This window comes from Pleurodeles waltl, chromosome 9, assembly GCF_031143425.1.
Source record: "Pleurodeles waltl isolate 20211129_DDA chromosome 9, aPleWal1.hap1.20221129, whole genome shotgun sequence".
Lineage (NCBI taxonomy): Eukaryota > Metazoa > Chordata > Amphibia > Caudata > Salamandridae > Pleurodeles > Pleurodeles waltl.
The window spans coordinates 1,150,853,800-1,150,875,466 of NC_090448.1; the positions used below are offsets into that span (position 1 = coordinate 1,150,853,800).

A 21,667-nucleotide genomic window follows, 5' to 3' on the forward strand; every position below is an offset into this window, starting at 1 on the left:
GCTACTGCCTGGAACGCCCTTCCTCGCCACATCAGACAAACCACCTCCCTCCTCAGCTTCACAAAGGAACTGAAGACATGGCTTTCTTAAGAACCACCTCACTGGTATACTCTACTCTTCAAACAGGCCCCCCCTAAGTGCCTTGAGACCCTAACGGGTGAGTAGTTGCGCTTTACGAGCACTGACTGATTGACTGATTGATGCTCGACCTAAAAATGCTTTTTCAGTAGAAAGCGTGGCTGAACCATAACTACACAGTGGTGTGCATGTGTAAAGAGAGGTACGCTTAAGAGAAACGTCCTGGCCACGTGTTCCTACAGATGTCTGCGGCATTGCACATGCGCACTTCTACTGAAATGAATGCTCTTTCATGCTTTACAAGCAGTCTTTTTATTGTATGGTTGGAGCTTTCTGCTAAAGGCAGCCTGACCCTGGCTCTCTGGAGAACCCATCTAGTAAATACAGAATGGCTAAACAACTGGGTGCAGAAGAGGGAGTTGTCATTCTGTGTACTTAAAGCAAGACATCGGCTGGGTCACTTGAAGCTGCTGGTGGGTAATCCGACTGACAGCAGTACAGACATATATATACCCTGCCACATCACTTCTAGAAACCCCAGTGGAACACTGGCAAAGTACAACTCTGTGTGCATAGAGCTGCCTTCTAACTTCTTCACATGGATGACGCAATAACAGCCTCTGAGTCCAAATCAATCAGCCAGACTCCCTTTACATTCTGCAATCGCTGCGAAAGTTCCAGAAACAGAAGACGGACAAGGAGCAGCAGGAGCTCAGGGTTTTGCATCGAGGTAAGAGAACTTAGCACCTCGGTGTTTCATTAGCTGGTTAACTAGTGTAGTGGGAAATAGACGTGACGATGCATGGTGGGGCCAAAGAAAGACTGGGTCAATCCAAAGTGGGCAAGGTTTCCACCTTGCTAAAAATCACAAATAAATATAACAGTGGTTAAGTCACTGTGCGGAGGGAGCTCACTGCTATTAATTGCCCAGACTGCCTTTATGGACTGAAGCATAAGTGGTGAGCGCATACTGACAATCAGTCGACAATAAGGTTATTAGCACGTTTCGCTATTCTCGCCCTAGAGAGTCAGGTGAACAGGCTAGCGGCCTGTCTGGTTATTGACCCTGTTTCCCACTTGTATTGGACTCGGAGTGCAAACACTGGTGGTTAGTAAAGGTATTCTATGCATCCTGACTGGTTGAGAGAATTTCAGCACCTCAAAACCAGGGCTAATCATAGAGGGAAGAGGCTCCCCCCCTCCCCCCGCACTGATTTTAATACTGACCATACAAAATGTTGTATTCACGCTCCTAACACAAGCTTTTTATTTAGAAGCTATCTACATCAGTTTGGTGTAAAGGGAAGTGGAAAGCCCAGTGCTTAATTTGGGCTGGTCATTTTTGGAACCAGGACCTATTTCTAAGTATCAGATTTTGACCCAGGGCAAGACACAGAAAGACAGAAACCGGACAAAGGAGCAAGAGCAAATAGGAAAATAGTGAGAAAGAGCGGGAATTGGGTGGATGAAGAACGAGCAAGAGTGAGATAAACAGACAGGAGGTTTGGGGTGGGGCAAGAAAGATGCATGAGGTGACATAAAGACTAGACAGTCTTGGCGTTTGGAAACCACAGACTTTAGCAGCTCTATAGGCAGACTCTTAAAAACACATTTTGCGGCCCTGAATTTAGGTTTGGAACTGTACAATATTGGTGTAGCTTGTAGTCACTGAAAACAGGTTCTCAACCTAAATGCAGACCCAGGGCCTCATCGACTAACGGCGGCATTCAAAGAAACGCTCACCCTAGTGGTCGCAGAAGGTGAGCGAGGCTTGGTTGGCTTTCTGCTGCTGCCAGTGGTGAACACCTCTCTTAGCCATGAAATACTGTCTGCCTAATTCTGCTTATGGCTGCTGCAGGAGGACAGTCAGGGTCTCTCCCTCTCGCTCTCTGTCGTCTCAACTCATAGCTTCATGATTTGGAAGAAGAGTTGGAATCCCAAATCTTAAACCATCTTCTAGTTCACAAAGTATGGTTGTTTCTGGCTTAACAACTCAGCTATTGACAGTTATGTGAGAATCACCAGGAGAGGGGTTTGGCACCACCCACATGTTGGGAGCAAGGAGTCCATGTTTCAATTGAGCAGAAGGTACGTGCTTGCACAAACAAGTGCTTGCCCACCACACAGCTGCCATAATTGTGTTCATATATCCAGCTGCTTGCTCTTGAACTTCACAGCTCTCAAAGTGTCTTAGAGAACTAGATAATTGATGGTGTTTTTCTTTGGCAGCAACACAGATGGGAGGAGGGCAGTCATTAACCTACATGAAGTTTCAGTTCTGGCTTGAGACTGCAACTGTCACCTGACCTTTTAACCTACACCAATGTTATTGTACAGTTAAATATCCATCACTATGCTATCTACTTGTAATGTCTCACATTACTATACAACATTGTTTTAAGGTCAGACCTATTGGCATTGCCAAAGCGTGCCTAAGTAGTGTTTAAGAGAAAGCAAAATAGGTTTCTTTCAGAACTGATACTACTCCCGTTGGACAAAAGTAAAGGGAATCATTTCCTCTGTGATACTCCACGTTGAGAGCATTCCTACTGGAGTCCCATTCTAATATTTCTACAATTATTTCCAAGTTAACTCCTCTAACCTGGCTTTCTACACATTGACTGACACACAATCACTGCATGCTTTGTAATAGGTTCTGCAAAAAGTATTACTGTGTCTGGATGTGAGTGGAAGAAAGCAGTGAAGTAAAAGATCTGAAGTGAAGTAAGTGGCAGCCAAATTAGCCAACAGCCCACCATTCCAAAGGAAGATGCCACCAAGGAGAATGGAACAAGCAGGCACTGGAAAAGTGATGATGGGAGCAACATGGCCGCCCCTAACAGGTAAAGTGACACCTGCACCTCATACACCCACTCACACTCCCAAGCCACCATCAAGTGAGAAGCATGTGAACCATTTGCCAGCCAGTCACACCACAGAGAGGAGATGCATCTGAGAAGTGATGGAAGAAGCTTGTGTGTTTATTGGGCAAATTCTACTTGCACCACGACAGTCTGCACACACAATCCAACATAGCAAGTAATGCTGGTACCCTGCACACAAAGGTCCCCCCCAGGAAGCAACATCGAGGCGCATCCAGGGGCTACAGCCAGGTGCAGTGTTCACCTGCCATAGTCACACGCAAAGTTAGCATTATGAGACATCCGGTACAAACTCGGGCTAAAGAGCTGAGCCATCCTCCAGCTGTTATGATCAAGCAACATCCAGGAAAAACCCAAACCATGAAGCAGCCATGCTAGAATCATGGACATCGAGGCACCACATCCAGGATCAAAACCTGCGTCAAAAGGCATTTGAGCCAGCATCAGGGGGTATAGTTTCCAAGCACCATCCAACAGCCAGTATCAGGGGCATAACAAAGGCCAAACAAGCCAACCCCAGTGAGCAAAAAAGCACAATCAGGGACAGCGCCAGTGGGCATATAGGCACCACAAAAATGACGAAAAACTACCATCATCCAGCCAAAAAAATGGCACCTGCAGCTTCCCAGCCTACCATCAATGTGCATCCAGACCCCAAATCCAGGTGCTAAACCTGCTGTAATGGAGATTAAAGCCCACTGGGGTACAGCATCATGGTACTACCCACAAGCCAGCATCAAGGGTTCATGCAGCCGTCATAGTTCACAAGCAGTGCAGTCTACATCAGCCAATGCACAGGGAGCATTCAAGTTTAAGTGCTACCTCATCCTGTCACAGGGTGGTACTCAAGGGCCACTCCTCCTCAGCACCACAGTCACAGCAAATCAACTGCAGTCTTTCCTGCAAGTAACTCTGCACCTGACTGTTACTTCTATGGTTCAATTGTCCTCACTGCAGAAATGAATTCTTTGGTCCAAGTGGACATGAGGATGACACATTTGAAAAGTCTTTCCTACAGGACATTTCAGAGCAAGTGCAGACATTACAGAGGACTTGTTTCACTCATATCTTTTGCAGGAAAACAAAGCCCAGCCTCTCATATCCCGGGTTTCCTTACCCTTTAAATCCCCTTTTCCCCTTTTCACAAATTGTTGAGTCAAAACAAAATAGAAACAGATGTGACAAGTCCAAAATATTTCCCTACGGTCTTTGAGTGCCAGTTTGCCTGGTAACTATGGCAACGCCGTGAAAATTCTATTCTCACCAATTATAAATAAAACGTGAGTTACATCACGGAAGAAAATTCCACAAAATAAACAGGATTTAGGACCTTTCTACAGGGGAATCCCATTAACCCTTTGCACAAGGCCGACTGGTGACTGGTTTTGTACTTTAAACGACAATCGATGACTTACGGGGTGTTGATGACAAGTCGATCCCACTGCCCTTTGATGTCATCCTCCGAAGGCTGCTCGGTGATGTACAGGCCGTCAAACTCAACATTGCGCGCTATTTCCTTCTCCCGTTTGAACACAACAAGAGGAACCTGGAAAATAAGCAGTGCCTAATGAGGATGTGTTATGGTAGAGCACAGCATGTAGAGCCAAAAATTAGAAGGTGTGTTGTATTCTGAAATAGGAACTAAATAACTTCCGGGTGATCGTGGTACGTTAAGGGCTTTCTTTCCATCATTCACAAAAGGTTGGAAACTGCTTTTATGGACAAGCAGTTCCAGGAGAAATTTTTTTTAAACGTTTTCTGGCTCTTAAAGATTGTGGATCCCTCTGGGTCATGCGACCCGAAGCACCATCAACGCCCACACCCATTTCCTGCGGTCCTGTCCTTATCCACAGCTGCTGGGAATGGGATTTCAGAGCTGTGGATCCTGGGAACTGGGAAACTGCATGTGCGGGACCAGGGCTGTGCGGAAACTTACTGGCGGGAGCCACATCTCGCCTAGAAGATTCCAACAAGGAGTAATGCTTGGAAGAAGCACTCCCAGTGGCCTACATTGCTACCAGTGCAACACATTTCATCCCTGGGCCTTATCTGAGGGAATGAGCAAGAGTTGGATTTAACTGGGAGCGGGGGTAGATGTCACAAGGGCAGGGGTGAGCGACCAGAGGGATACTAGCCCTGAGAGGGCTCCGAAACAGATTGGTTTTAGATAGGCTTTTTTAAAATATATTTTTATTAGTTTTATGTAATATCAACAAGCATAGCTAAACACACCCCTCCAACCCTATCGCGATATATATATCCATGGTTTTAGAAAGGCTTAGTATGGTCTGCCTGCCCCCTGGGCAATTCCCAATCAGCTGTGATGGAGTGAGAGCTGTCAGATAATACTGGGAACATCAATGTGCATGGCACCTTATAATGTTACCTTTTATGGTACCCAGAAGATGCAACCTAGGAAAACTTCCAGCATATGGAAAAGGGTATGGCACACTGGAAAATATCCATCTTCTTCTAACCCTAAAATGCCAGACTTTAGGATAGGCTGACATCATGAAATTGAATTGCAGCCCAAGAAATGGGCCTTTGTATGCCAGCACGACAATACGCATAAGGAAGGACCTCTGGGAAGAGAACATACGTGGCACTATAAGATGTCACTATTCACCGTACGCATCACAGTGTGCTGTACGCATGGATGGCACCTTGAAAAGATGAATGTTTAAGACAAATGGGAAAATGTCAATGTAGTCCAAAAGGTCAGCTGGTGTGGTCAGGCAGGGCGATCTGGAAAGCTTGATGTCTGCGGTACCCTGTCATTGTGAACATGGACAGTAGTGTGTTTGTGGTACCTTGATGAACTTCGCAATGTAAACCGGCAGGATGCGTTGGAGAAGGCTACATGCATGTTACGTTGGTCATCGCATCCTTCACAGCACCATCTCTTGGGACAGGCTGTGCGCCAGAGAAGGGATGGGTGTTAACCTGGTAATGCCATAGCAAGTAATGCCCGGATGTCAATGCACTGTGCTAGCAGTGCCCCTCAGGTTCTCGCCTAGAATCTCTTCTTCAGCTCTTGCGTCGCCCTAACCGTCCTTTACCCCGATTCTGTTATTTCGGCTCTGTATTTGTTGGGAGATGTTTGCCTTTGCACACAGCTCTCACTATGCGTCTCCAGTGTGAGCGCCATCACCCTTGCTCCTTCTCGCGCAATCCAGCCACAGAACTTACACTTTCAACAAGTCAGGCGTACACGTGTGCGGAACCTGTGGACCAAATGGCCTCAAAAGCATAGGACATACAGTCACAATTTATTTTAGGATCCTACGAAGGCCAGTTTTAAGTGTCAAAGTACTTGTGACCAAGCATGGGATGCTGCCCGTCTGCTAGGTAGAACGGTTAGAATTTGCTGGGAGCAAGGAAGCCTTGAAATAATGTGAGAGATGGGGTACAGTTAACTATTTGATGCAATGTAGGACGTACTTGCAAGTGTGAAGATACTGGGATAAACTGGTGCTGAAAACCTCTTTTGATTTCTCCAGTTTAGAAATCGGTGCTCTGAACCCGCTTCTACCACACGCATCTTCCCCCGAAACACTTGAGCCACAGAACTCCATCCTGAAAACACTTTCATGCTGGGGAAGCTCGTTACTGGGTGTACTGGGTGTAACGGAAAGGCCTACTATACTGCAACGCAGAGGTTACTCTAGATTTTCTCTTGCACCCTTTGAATTCATTTGGTACAGGCACACACCCCTAAAGTCTTTATTTAGGTCGACAGGTAGCCTGTTCATGCTATCAGAGTGGTACATATGCACATATTTCAAGAGGTACTCTACCTTCAGGCAGTAATACCCAATGACACACAGGCATGAGATGATGGTGTGGATAACCGCCAGAATCCGAAGCGTTGGCGCCATGTAACCAGTAGTTTCTTGCAAGACGAAATATACCACCCCTTCATCCTCGTCCTCCTCATCCTCAAAGGTGTTCCACAAGTCAGAATCGTCATCGGGTTCATCATCAAATGGCTCTTCGGTCACCTGGACACAAGAAATTCATTTACAGATGTGATAAGACGATCCTTTCACCGGAAATGTAAGTATTTCCACCTGTTGAGGTGGGACATTCTAAGGAACACCATGGAAAGGAGACAATATGGAAAGTATTTCAATAGTTGCTAATTGCGATGCTTCCGAATGAAGCTTTATAGAAAATAGTGTGTATAGGTTTAGGCAGGAGCATTTGAGTTGTCTGTAATTTATATTTGCGTTATACGTCAAAACTAATTAAACTGTGTATTTTATGAATTATGCACTCACATACTATCCTTGTTATAATCAAACAACATTTCATGGACGATTTGAATATCCTAGTAGTCATCAAATAATCAACTATATTTTAATTACATGTTATTTTCTACATTTTCTTGAACAATGAGTGTTAAGATTAGATATTGCCAGCCTTTGTTCAAGAAGTGAAAACAGGGTTTACCTGGCTGTTACTGAATGACCTTGGACTGTTGAAAGACTGACCCAAAGGAAGGAATTAGATAGTTGTTGTTTATGATTCTCATTTTAAGGGTTTTAAACTGATTATCAGTCCTAAGGTTATCTCTCTTGTAAGACTGGAATGCTGGCAAATTAAAATAAAATTAGGAGAGAAGGTTAAAAAAACATGAAATATTACATCACCTTGATCCCTAAATATTTTATCACTTTGGTAGCAGCACTGCTAACAGGCATTTTGGGAGAAATAGATACCAGTAAAGATGCTTTCGACTTCTTTGCCTCATTACTGCAGTAATCTCGTCTTTGCCATGAATAAATGTCATATTACATAGTAAACATAAGCAAGAAGATGCAAGACGGAACATACCTTGTAGAACAGCAGAATAAAGTTGATGGCAAATGCGACAAAGAGCGCAAGAAAACGCAGATTGTAGAAATTTCTAGCCAAGTAATTCTGAAATAAAAAAAAATACACAGACTTGTGAAACCGGTGCGACAGTGAAACAAAGCTAAGGGTAGCTGACAACAATGAGAGACTAGCTGGGGTCACTAAATAGTGCAACAAGCACATAGAATGAAGCTGACAGATACCAGCACACGGAAATTCCTGGGGTGGGGAGGATGGGGGGTGGGCGGTGGAGTGGGGGCAGATGGGACAGATGGAAATTAATAACATAAAATAAAATTTAACAAAACTTACCTCCACTCCCGCGCCGCTCCTCTGCTCTGCGGCTGTACAGAGGCACAGGCTCAGAGCAGCGTCAGGATTGGCTGGGAGCGCCCGGCACTCCCAGACAGACTGGGAGCCCGTGCAGGCTCTCTCCAGCCAAGCCCTGTGTGCATGTGTGTTTGGCTGGCCCAAGACGGCCGGCCAAACACACATGCGCTCTGAGGGGAGTGCGCAGTGCACTCCCCTCTCCTCTGCTCGTCACCCCCAACGCCCCCCCATTCACAAAGAAGGGATAATAAACACAGTTTATTATCCCTTTCTTGTGAAAGGATTTGCGGTTGCTGCTGGGGGGGGGGGGGGAATGCTACTCCGCCATTATGGAGGCGTCGCCCCTGGAGCCAGCTATATAGACCACAGAATGTGGACAAGGATGGATGCCCATAAGAATCTGACCAGGGATGTATCCTAATGTGGACATGCTTATTTATATGTGAGCATATGAATCTGGATATATATGAGAACATGTGTCTTCAGACACCTGGGAAGGTGGACATGGAAGATCTATGAATGTGTCTGAGAATGTGGGCTTGGTTGTATCCAAGAATGTGATTCTGGATGTATCTGAGAATATGGACTTGGATGTATATTAGAAAGCAGCCATAGATGTATTTAGCCAGGCCTGATGGCCCAGTGCACAATGCATCGAGCGCTCGGGTCTGTGTTTGACCTCACTTGTAAAGTGAACCAAGTGACTATCTTACAATAAATTATCTTTACAAACAAGTCAAAATATAGCAGTCGGAAGAAACACTCAAATGAGGCAAATAGTTTTTTTGGATTTCTGAGGCTGAGATGCTAAGAAAGACTTTAAATAAAATCAAAACAAACCAGGACATTTTACTTGGGTAATGATAACTACGCGCAGAACTCCAGTTTAAGTATTTTATTCCGTCTGTGCTTCATAGGTTTAGGAGTAAAGCTGCATGACGGATGCAAGGTTAGTGGGCACTTCTAGAGGCCAGTTCGGTGGAAAATGTGCTCTACATACAAGGCAGTACCCTATCATACCACGCCTGATTTACTTATTTAGGAAAGGGGCTCCAAGATGCACCACTGGACACACACTATACGGCCACCGTTCTTCAGCTGGATGGGTGTGGCTCATTAGCTACATTTAATGTAACACTTACATTTTCACAACCCCGATGACTTCACTGATATTACATTGATGGCAGCGCCCTCCACTCTGAAAACTGCTCCTGCACCACTGCCCCACGAGACACATTGCTTTCTCGCTCATCTGCGTCTCCCCTCATTCACTGTGTTGCTCTTTCACACGTGCGCTTCTCCCCCGCTCTGTGTTGCTCTCTCTCGTGTGCTGCTTTTTCCCTCCCCCCCATCACGATTTTACGCTTGTTTTATTTTTCCCAGTTCCCATATCCTGCGCCTCCATTGCCTCTCCCGTCTCCATTGTGCTTTTTTTGTTTAAATATACTATTTTTCTGGCAGTCGGGATGCTAATTGCTGGCAGCCAGTCTGCTCTTAAAAAAAACAACTATTTAAAGAAAATGAGGCACACCCCGTAACCCTAGCACCCAGGAAGTTAAATAAGCAGATAAACAATGGTCCTATAAAGGGAAGTAAGACCCTTGTCTTCCTGGGACACAAGTTTTAAAAAATCTTCAAACATGTGCACATTTTGTCAACAATTTATTTTTTACTATATAATAAATGCATATTTCTTTAGTTAAAAACAGTCATTCTTATACTTTGAATTAAATCATTACGGTGCTCCGATAGTGACGGCACAGTGCAAGTGAATAAAGTAAAAGTTGTTTGTGCAAATGTGCTCTGTACAATATATACAACATATGGTTAATCACAAATGTTTTCTGCGATCTTCCGTAGGCGGTCTCCTATTACTCCAGAAGTCACTTTTTAGTCTCTCACAAAAAATCCACAATATAAAAATGTCGACGTTTCGACTTCATGTATGTAGATTAATCTGTCCGGGGTCATCATCAGGACTGGCGGTTTACTATAGGTAGCACCAGTCAGTCATCGTATTCTGTTTTAGAGTAATTGTTTAATAATCTCATCCTCCAATTGACTTTTGATCCTGTTAATAGGTCCTCTCCTTGTGGTTTTTTTTTTTCTACTGGAGGACGCTTACTTGCATCTCTCAACAACAAAAAAAACACTTTCGTTCTACTCAATGAAAGAAAAATTGCGCCCTTGGACACTTTCAAAATAACAGGCCCACCTCACGCCCATCACATTTCACTAGTTTGCCTTTCAAAAATCCTTTGATGACATTGGTAAATGCTGTACGCTTGTCCCTCCTTGGGGCAGTTTTCTAAGTGCCTTGGCCATCGACCCTGTTACATGGATAATTGCACTTTTGCGGATATGTCTGACTGCGAGCGAACTTCTTTTTCCTTTTGTGTTGCTCCTTCGCGCTCATGCTCATGGTGGTGCTTTGAATCAGCTAACATACGACTATTTTACTTTTCAATTTCAGTTTATGTGGCAAGAAAAGTCCAGTTAGGGATTTACAACGCAAATAGCTCTAAGTCGACCAAACGTGAGACCCATTGCATTGCAAATGCTTGTGTCTGTTGGCCTTGCTGCGCAGCATTGGAAAGAATGCTATTTGCCGATGCTGCACTGAATCAGCAAAAGTCACTGGCAAATTTATTAGGTGCCAAAGGCGAGACCTACTGGCTCTGACAATGCTTCTTATTCTTGTATCCCTCCATCATTCCATTCACTCTTCCTTCATACACTGCACCTTTCTCTCTGGCCTCCCACCTTTATTCCCTTCTGTTCCCTCTCTCTTTCATTTGACCCTCATTTCTCATTCCCTTAATTCCTCCTTTTATTCAAGACACCCTTCAGTCCTTTACCTCCCCTCCATCCTTTCGAGCCTTTCTTCTTTCCATCCATTACTACTCTCCCTTCCTTTGTCCTTCACTTTAGTACTAACACTTCAGAACCACATGTGCTGTTCTGTGTCTAGCTGCAGACCTGCCCTGAGTAACTGTGCTACTAGTGTGTTGACTTAACTCGGTGCATATCTGCAGAGGTGCACCTCTCTGAGATCCTGGAAGGGGAGTCTTACAAGCACATGCCACGTTAGAGCTGAGGGAGTGACCTGCCAAGTCTGAGATTCTCATCAAAGGACCAGGAGCACCGACGAGCGACTCGTATGGAAAGCAGACGTGCCCGGGTTGGAGAGCAGAGGCTGCAGAGCATGCACTTTGAGAGTGGCTGGTGGTACTGCCAGGCAGAGCGGAAGATGTCCCTTGCCCCTGGGTTACCTTTCGAAAGACGCGGCCCCTGCCATGTTTTCAAGGCCATGAGCTGAGATTACTTACCGACGCACATTTTTATCAGCCACCTTCAATCAGTGAATAGTCAGGGACCTCATTACAGCGCACTCCCCTCCAGGCCAGACGTATTCTGAGGTGAACTCATTACCTGTGTCTGTATCACATTCTGCAGTAGTTACTCATTCTCACTATATTTAGGAGGAGCCGGTCCTTCAGTAACCTCTACCCACTGCTGATAAATTCGAGGGACAAGACTTGTGAGAGAGAAGTCACCCATAACTACAGTTCTCCAGTGCTGGTATTGTTGACGGATACACATGCTTGAATCATTTCCTATTGCCAATGCTTAATTTGTAATAGAATTAGTGCCGGTGCTCAAAGCTTTGCTCAGAAATCTGAGAGTGCTGCTTTAAACATCAGCGTGGACAATACCAAGGCTGTACAGTCTTGAACCAACATTATGGATCCTCCATCCTCTGTTATACCTCAATGCCCCTTTATCTCACTGACGCAGTTCTTGCTTTCTCTCTTTAAGATGGATTCTTCATCTTTCCCTTCTTCCTTCTTTACCCTTTGTGTGTTTTTCCTTCTCTTGCTCGCAGCCAATGTTTAATGAGGGCAGGAAAGTGCCAGTCACCAAAACTGAATGCCAGTGGGCCCCACCAGCAACCACCGGCTCAAATTAAGCACGGTCTTTTGTCGAGCTAGTAAGTCCAGACGGTGATATTTCAATAGCAGTATCAAGAAATCCCCAGAGAAAACAGAACAGATACCCACTTTAGTAGCCCAATCATCTCTCGTAACTTTAGCCAATGAGGTGGGAGCTCCCTTGCTTTCAGTTCCCCAAGAGGCCATCTTAGTTCAGTGTCCTATAGCACTGTGAGAAAGGGTACCATTAAATATTGCCTCTGAATGGGTAAGAGGAAGGGCCACATGAGAATCTGTTAAAGATACTAATACCACACCGGAGAACTATAGTTACAAGAAAGTAACTTGTTTCTTCTCCAGCACTGGATCTTTCAAATAATTACTTGTGTGAATTAGAATAGAAATCATTGTCCCTTTCATTACACATTTCAACAGGAATTCATGGATCAATTTAAACAAAGTGGTACACATAAAGGTAGGAAGAGGCTAACTTTAATAAGGAAATGGCATAAGACTGCTTGTCGTGCTGCTTGTTCCCTCCTGGAGCCTGTATTCGAGCGGACCACCAGCACGGTGCGCTGCTGTGGCCGCTGCTCCACTTGTGGAATTGGCCAACACTACAGATCTTAAGACTACCAGCTTTTTTTGACAAAAGGCAATTGCCATCGCAATCCACTTCGCTATCCTCCGTTTCTAGAATGGAAGGCATTTCAGTGGTTAGCCAAAGTAGGTGCAGTGAATGTAAAACGTTGAACATCTGCACACATCTGAGGAGTACCGCGCTCTTCAGCCACTCGTCAATGCATCTGACCCTGAGCTAAGCTGGTTCCCTTGGGTGAAAGTCCGTAGACACCTCGGGCATACATTTTGGATTGGTGCACAAGACGCGCTGTGCTTGCAGAAACAAAGAAAAGGAGTCCTAATAGGGAAAGCCTGAATCTTGCTTACTATCCTAGCAGATGTGTAACATTGTCTTAAATTAAACACATTTAGGCCCATATTTATACTTTTTTAGTGCTGCATTTGCGCCGCTTTTTGACGCAAAACGGAGTAAAATTGCAAAATACAATTGTACTTTGCAAGTCTGCGCTGCTATTGCGTCAAAAAATTACGCAAATGCGGCGCAAAAAGTATAAAAGTATAAATATGGGCCTTCATGTCTGCTTTGTGCACTGGTTTGAAAGGTTCTTTCATTAGTTGGCCAATTACAGTATTTAATTCCCATAGGGGAGCCAGAGGCTGTACCGACAGGCAGGAATGCTCCGAACAGCCCTTATAAGAATTAGTAGGATGCCTAAACATAGATTTAGCTGCTGAGGGGACTCCGATGGAAGCATAGTTCCGGCCTGACAGGGCCCGCTGCAGCAGGTAATATAAAATCTGTTGAGGTTGAGCAATGATAGAATGTCAACCTCTCTCATTTACACCAGACGCAGTATTTCCATACGGCTTGGTTTTAGCCTATAGGCATCTCTCCAGACGCAGAAGTATTTCCATATGGCTTGGTTTTAGCCTATAGGCATCTCTCTTGGCTTTGCTTAGTAGTCACAGAACGAGGGATAGCTGCTGAAAGATGTACGTAAGGTCCTGCACTACCAACAGTATGCAAGTGGGCAGGATGCCCTGAAGGAATTTGAATACGTGCAGAGATGTTCATATCATTTTCTGTGTTTTGTTGAAGGAGGTACTAGGCACTGAATTCTTTCTTCTGATGAGAAAGCTTTGCCTGCCTTGGTGCCCAAGATGGTGCCAAGAAGCTGGATGGATGTTATGGGATGCAGATGGGAGTTGGGCACATTGACTGAGAGGCCCAATTGATTGAACAACTCTATGCACCCCTATGTGGAAGCATCTGTCATGCAAAAGATCTTGCTCTAGATTAGGCAGGGCACTGGGACCCCGACTCTATTGACACAAGTTACATAGTGAATTGTTTAAAGCCCAGTAAAAACTCCAAAGATCCTAATTCTACCTCCCTATAACACTCTTGAACAGGAACTATAAGATAACAGGAAAATGAGTGTGCAATAGAATAAATTGTCTTATGGTTAATGTTGACCAAAATGGTTTTTATAAAAGGCAGGAAACTCATATCCAAAACAAGTTACTTGATGGAGGCCATATAAGTGCTGATTATACCAGCAGTATCCATGATAATACTGCTGAAAAACCATTTGTCCTTGTGAGCTGGGAATGTTTATTTTGCATTCTTAGCAAATCTGGATTTCCATTCCATCTGATGAGGTAAACACACAATTTATACAAGGGAGCATAAGCTAGGATCATTCTTAAATCAATATATCGTGAATCAGTAAACGTTAAATGAGGAAAAAGATAGGGATGTTCCCATTCCTCATTTGCCTTTTTTTGTAGAACCTTATGCGATCGCCAGATGTACAAATATAAATACAATACCCCCATTAGATAATATGTCTAAACTAAAACTCTATGCTGACGATATTTTGTTCCTTAAAACCAAGTCCTATATCATAAATAAAGCTCTTTGCTAAGCATGAAGAATTAGGAGGATACAAGATTAATCATTCGGAAACTGAGATGCTGTTGTTTAACACTTCTAAAGATATACTACCCATGATTTTACAGAAAATACACAACAATAAGCCCAAAGGTTTTTCCTAGTCTCGTGCTCTCAACCTACTACCAGTTTTTGGGGGAAACCAGTGGGTAACCCATGGGTGAGCCAAGAAAACTACTAATTTTTGAGAAGTAGTTAACATTGCGTATTCAGCAAGGGGCCATATGTGTAGATCCCTCAATGTTTTGCCAAAGAAACTGTTGAAATATTGAAAATGAGTAGAAACAAAACAGCCCCTTGTGACACTTTCATCTGTAACATTTTGTCATAATGGTCGATTTAAAAAAAAGCAATATACCATTACGTCTGCCAGAGCCTTCTGGTTGCAGGGACACATAAGGTATGTAGGTTTTCTAAGAACCCAAGGTTCCCATAGACAACAGCTGAGCTGCACCGTGCAATGGTTTTTAGGTTGAGCACGCAAGTGCTCTGATGTACTGTAATCTATCTGTGGGCTTTTAAACACACCCACTTCACGCCCATCACTATCATTTGTTCATGTGCTTGCCTTTTAAAATTCCTTCATCATTGGTAAATGCTTTACGTTTGTCCATCCTTGGAGCAGTTTTGTTACCGCCTTGGCCATCGACCCTGTTACATGGATAATTGCAGTTTTGCCAATACATTTGACTGCGATCGAACTTCTTTTTCCTTTTGTCTCTCTTCTTCTCACTTATGCTCATGGTGGCTGTGGTGCTTTGAATTGGTTCGCTTATGTCAACTGTTTTACTTTTAATTTTCAATTTATGTGGCAAGAAAAGTCCAGTTAGGAATTTATAACGCTAAAAGCTCTAACTCGAGCAAATGCAAAACCCATTTCGTCGCAAATGCTTGTTCATTGTGTATTGAGTATAGACCAATTCATATGGTGAAATATGCAGAGTGAAAAGTTAGTATGAAGGAAATGTATGTATATTTGAAATGGGCGAAAGATATGGAGTTTAGAACCACTTGTTATTTGTGCATCTCTGAATTTGTGGGTACCTGTACTATGCATATGATTTAGACAGCATTTTTCGAAATATCTTCTTTCTTACACATTGACTTACATTTGGAAGGCACAAATGCAGCAAAATCTAGTTGATAATAACAAATATTCAACTATTCTATACTTCCACATGTCAACCGCTAAAAATGGTACCTCACTTGTAAGGGTAGGCCACATTTCTTTGATGGAAAGTTCTGGAATCTGCAGGGAGCCACAGACTTCCTTTCACTCTGCATTCCCCCAAGTCTCCTGATAAAAATGGCACCTCACTTGTGTGAATAGGCCGTGTGTCATCTATACAAAACAACCTAAACCGCAACATGGATACATCACATTTTCCCACTCAAAATGGAAACTTTTTTTGCAAAGAGGGTAGCTGTGGATTTTGGGCCCTTGCTCATCCAGCACCTAGGGAAACCTAGCAAATGTGCACATTTTCGAAAACTAGACACTTGGGGGACTCCAGGGTAGGATGACTTGCGTGTCTCTCACCAGGCTTTTTTACCCAGAATTCCGTTCAAACCTCAAACTTTGACTAAAAGAACACATTTTCCCCACTTTTTTTGTTGTCCCCTTGAGGCATAAAACTGGTTTGACCCATAGGCAAGTTCCCTGGTGTCAGTTGGACTTTCTAACCACCTGTGGGCATATCTGGGGCAACACCCCCAGTTCAGACTAGCCTCCTACCTGCCTCCAGTGGGGCAGATAGAAACTATTGCCCCTTCTGGGGCTGGGGTATGGCTCGATGCCAGGGTAGGCTGCAACCCCTTTTGTTTGTTTTAGCTCTGTTATGAAATGCCTCGTGTTTAATGGGTCTTTTGCCTCCTGGTGGTAAGAATGGGTGTTGGATATCCCTATCCATTCCCCAGGTGAGGTAGAAAGTCTATTGGGCCACAAGGCGGGGAAAACCCATGTTTCTGGTGTCTAGTGGTGGACATCGGGGGGGGGAACAGAAAGACAGTCACCACATTTTTTGGGGGGCGAGGGCATGGCCATGCCCATGGAGGGCAGCCTCCACCCCTATGTTTATTTTTTATAATATGTACTGGTGTCTAGTGGGCTTTCTGCCCCCCGGGGGTAATCACTCCCAATCACTCTCTGGGGGGAGTAGTGAGGGGGGGCAGGAAGACTGATGAGTCATTGTTGGGGTGGGGGCATGGCTATGCCCATGGTGGACAGCCCACACCCCTATTTTGTTACACATATCCCCTGGTGTCTAGAGGACTTTCTGCCCCCCCATCTCTAGGGGGTGCAGATTGGGGGTGATCACCACCAACTGCCTGCCGTGGTGCAGAAAGACAGTTGCGTCCTTTTTGGGATGGGGCATGGCCATGCCCATGGTGGGTAGCCCCACCCCTATATTTAGATTCTATATTGTTTCCCCTGGTGTCTAGTGGGCCTTCTGCCAACACCCCCCCCCCTCCCCCCCCCCCCGGGGCAGAGTGGGGATGATCAACCTCAACAGCCCCCCGTGGGGGGTATAAAGTCTGTTAAGATCTGTTTGGGGAGAAACAAGAAGCAGGCAGGCTCGCCCTATCAAAAAGGTTGGCAGAATTGCATGTGCCAACAAAGAATCTGCTCCTGCATCCTTATCAAGGCAGCAGTGCTTGGTAAATGGGACTCTTTTAGGTTGTAGCCCAGCACACATCCAGCATATTAGGCTGCCATCAAGCCGACACATTTTCCTGAGTTTGCCTTTTATCTTCCTCTCAGAGGTCTATTTGGGTTATTGCTGCAGAAAATGAGGGAGGTTTGAAGCAAATTTGGCAGGTCTTATTTGTTCAGAGGACGACCCATTTCAGGTTGAAAAAAACAAAACATGTGGTAAGTTTCTCATTAGTTTTGTCAAGGTACAATTTTAGAAATCTGTGCACAACCAAAAGGTGCAAAGACGTTTCTGCATTCGAAGTATGATTCTGACAAAAGCAACAAAGAACCACTGACATGGAAGGCCGAAGATTCTTTGGGCATGAACTTTGGATTTGGACCATATTGTTCTTTGCTACCTGAACAAAAGGGTTTCTTGACAGGCAGCGCATGCAGCTCACTCACTCTTTGTGAAAGAAGCATGAGCAGTATTGTCCAGGACAAGAACTTAAATTCTAACTTGTGAGTAGGTTCAAATAGTGGTGACAAGACGTGTCTGAAAAGAACGTTTAGGTTCAAGAAACTGGTGGCCATCTCGCTTTCATAAACTGCACGATAATCCTTCAAGAGAAAAAGGTTGTCCACAAAAATGACTATTAGAAGATTGTTACCAGATGGACTTTGAAGGAAACCTACTTGGGGCCAGGTTTGCTTAGATGCAATAAGTATTGCAGTATTTGATGGCGTTGGACGGTCAGTGGAGTTTGATTTTTTTTTTAGGGTTATATGTCAGGGAAATGGATGGTGTGCATGCTTGCATCTATGCATCAAGGCAGTCTTCTGGAAAGAACAGGTGACCAAACCAGGCCGTGAGGTTCAGAGAGTTTTCCCCTTGCCTGTGGAGGATAACCGGGTGGTCTTTTCATTGTTACAGGGGGAGCGGTCCAGAGACCTAGAGGTTTGGTGTACCAGTACTGTCTCAACCACCCAGGAGCAATCAGATCATTTGCACGACTCCTTCCTTGCCGAGGACCCTTGGAACCAGAAGAAATGATGGAAAAGTTACAAAGAGATGTCAAACCAGCTCATCGGAAACACTTATCCTTGTTTCAGGGGTGTAACGGATGCCCCTGCGGTCCCAGCGGTGATGTGTGGGGGGGGGGGGGGGGGAGGGCTGCGCCTACAGGCCCAGCAGCCCAGCTGTCAACAATCTATATAATTTAAAACAATGCAGCTATAAGAAAGCTACAGGGGCCGTTCAGAGGCCTATCATTAGTGTCAGAGGTGAAAGGAAAAAAAGAATTCACAACGAGTCCCTCACATTTGAAAGCGAGGGACTCTTGGAGGGTTGAAGCAATATTTCACTCTTTTCACCCTCGCTTCTAATTTGCACATACAGGACCTCAGGGACCACTGGAGAGGAAAGTGGAAAGCAGTTTGCAGCGCCCTCTTTAAGACAGGTCAGACACGCAGATGAAAGCAGCCTTCAGAGATCTTTGTGTGCCCCGAATTTTCCAAGGCACAATAATAACTATAAGATAACTCTGGTGAGTAAGGTACTTGCTGGAGAGCGCTGTTTTTGGCTAGTCATGGTTTTGACTTATAAAGTAGTACAGATGGTTAATAAACCTGCTGCAAATGTGCAAGGAGCAGATTACAGATTTGTACTTGATGGTGATGGCTCAGGAGGCCACTGCTTTTGTCACAGCGAATGGTCTTGTACTCGCAGTTTGTAAAAAGTACAATCTTCATCCTATAAGTACAGTGAGCTGCGAACCATTATCAAAGCGCTGTATGCAAACTGCAAGGCATACGTTTATAACCTTACTTTTCTCAAACTTTTGTTATTCTAAAGTTGCTAAAAAGGGATAATTTCAGTAGTAAAAAATTCTTATTGATATAGCCACCCTAATCACTGTTCCATTTTAAATTCTGATCTTGTGTTTTTCTAGGGAAAGCGCTCTTAACATATAATGCCGGTCAGTATGGATGCTATGATTCCTACACCTTGCAGCTCACCATGTTACGTAGCATTTCCTAACGTTGAAATGACACATTTGTACGATTCATTGTCTCTCTGTACTATGTGTGTGTGTGCAACAAAGCGTGCTCTGACACCACCCATTGGGGTAATGGAGAGATGAGGTGCACGGATGGTGGGAGTTAATGAGGGAATCCATGGAGAAGGAGGTCATGGGCAGTGGGGTAGGGTGCCAACAAAGATTGCCATACTGGACACCACTAATGCGAAAACCAGCCCTGTGATCTGCCTCGGACTCAGAAAGTGAGACACAGCGCCAATGACCCATCCACTTTTCATTTTCCATTGTGCAGAGTTCTGTGACTTACCTCTTTGCTCAGATCACTATGAACTCTCCAAGCTAAGCTTGTTATTGTTCATTTAAATGGCCTGAATGGACAAGAAAATAACATACAGATACCAAAAAGCGCATAGTGAAATGGAACCGAGGTATGTACCATAATATGAATCGGAACCATTCGTAAAAAATATAAAGAAATGATCTTTAAAAAGCATCTTTGATCCTGCAGGTATCTCTAAAACCTGTACATAATAACTCTGAAAGCTACAAGATTAAAAAAATGCTTCTTAAATGCATAACCCATTGCACCTGATGGCACACTGAGGTTGTATATTTTATCACATTTTATGATTCGTGCCTGGCACATTTTACATAGCAGTGTATACGTTTTCACTCACACCCACACTCTCCTCCCATCGTATGCGAAACCTCCAGCGGGTTCAAGCTTTTTATCCAAGATCACTGTGCATTTTGGAACTTGTAGTTTTGTGTTTAAATGTTAAACATAGGATCAGAAATCCTTGTTTGCACAGTGCTTTTGGATAAAATGCCAGGACTGAAGATGTCACATGTGACATGTTGCCACGTGTGCATCAATCCCTTCATATTCCATAACGTGTTTTGCCCCATAGGCTTGCTCTGCTGCTGTGGTCTTCTACCTGTTTGGGTGAGAGGCGTTTGCACAGCTGCTGCCCCTACAGTACCTCTCAAGTGGCTGCTTTTAGTTTCCCATGGTGCATCGCTCTAGTGAGGGATGTTTGCAGTACTCATGTTTCCTGTGCTGTATCTGTTTCATGAGGGAGACCTCTACAGCTGCTGCTCATATTTTTCATGTTTAATGTGAGAGAAGCTTGCTCACCTGCTGTGGTCTTCTACCTGTTTGGGTGAGAGGCGTTTGCACAGCTGCTGCCCCTACAGTACCTCTCAAGTGACGGTAGCTGTCACTGCTTTTAGTTTCCCATGGTGCGTCGCTCTTGTGAGGGATGTTTGCAGTACTCATGTTTCCTGTGCTGTATCTGTTTCATGAGGGAGACCTCTACAGCTGCTGCTCATATTTTTCATGTTTAATGTGAGAGAAGCTTGCTCACCTGCTGTCCATGCTAAACCTGTTTTTCTAGGGAAGCTTGCGCTGATGCTCACAGTAATTCACTGATGTGAGAGAGGTTTGAATTCTGATGTCCATCCTGTAGCTTTTCTGTGCAATGAAAGTTTCCAGTGCGGTTTCTCGTAGTGTTTCTATTCATTATGTGAAGGAAGCTTGCACAGAGGTTGCCTTTGCTACTCCTGTTTTGCATCAGGGAAGCTTGCAATGCAGCTCTGTGTGCTATTCCACTTTTGTATGAAGAAAACGTACACCGGTGCTGCTTGTGCAGAACCTGCATGAGGACATTTCACTCCCCTCTGGAATGCTGCCACCAGCATAGCACCTGCTGTGGGAGAGTGAATGAAGCCCGCACTGCTGCAACCTATAAACAGCTTCTCGTGAATGTGAGAAACCTTAACTTCCCCTGATGGTGCTGTACCTATTGTTTGAGTGAAAATGTTCCTCTGTTGCTGCTTTGGCTATTACAAGTTTTGGAAATAATGTTATGCACCGAGGCAGGGGGTCATAAATAACCCAGTGAGGGAAAGCATGTAATAGAATTGAGAGTGTAGGAGTAAAGACTCAAGCATGGTGACACAGAAATGTTAAGAAAATAAGAGCTAAACAGAAGGAAGAGAGGAGCAAAGGAATAGCGAAGGAAAATAAATAGTGAAGGAAAAGGAACAATGAAGTGGAGGCAAAGGGAGAGATAACGAACGGGGAAAGGTCACCTGGGGGTAGAAGAAAGAAAAAGATTGGAAAACATGTCTGTGGAAAAGAATGAAAGGAGTGGGGATAACACATAAGAAAGAAAGCATGTGATAAAGGAAAAGCAAAAGAGATAAGAAAGGAGCTAATATCTAAGAAATACAAGATGAGGAAGAAATAAGAAAGGGTCTTAAAATACACAGAGAAAGGAACTGACTGGAAAAGAACAAAGGAGTTGGAAAAGTAAGGGGAAGAAAGAACAGAGAGAGCAAGATCAAAGGTTGAACAATGGCAAAGAGCATGG

At 44.4% G+C, this 21,667-nt stretch overlaps 1 protein-coding gene across 9 annotated transcripts in view; it reads right to left on the reverse strand.

Annotated features, from left to right (window-relative positions):
- RYR3 (ryanodine receptor 3) overlaps positions 1-21,667 on the reverse strand; it is a 1,450,647-nt gene that overhangs the window by 136,194 nt on the left and 1,292,786 nt on the right. For all 9 annotated transcript variants that reach the window (XM_069208992.1, XM_069208994.1, XM_069208991.1 and 6 more), the window contains 3 exons: positions 7,797-7,883; positions 6,758-6,961; positions 4,376-4,506 (listed from right to left, as the gene is read on the reverse strand). In XM_069208992.1, the coding sequence (XP_069065093.1) occupies positions 4,376-4,506; positions 6,758-6,961; positions 7,797-7,883 (422 nt within the window). The remainder of the gene's footprint in view (positions 1-4,375; positions 4,507-6,757; positions 6,962-7,796; positions 7,884-21,667) is intronic.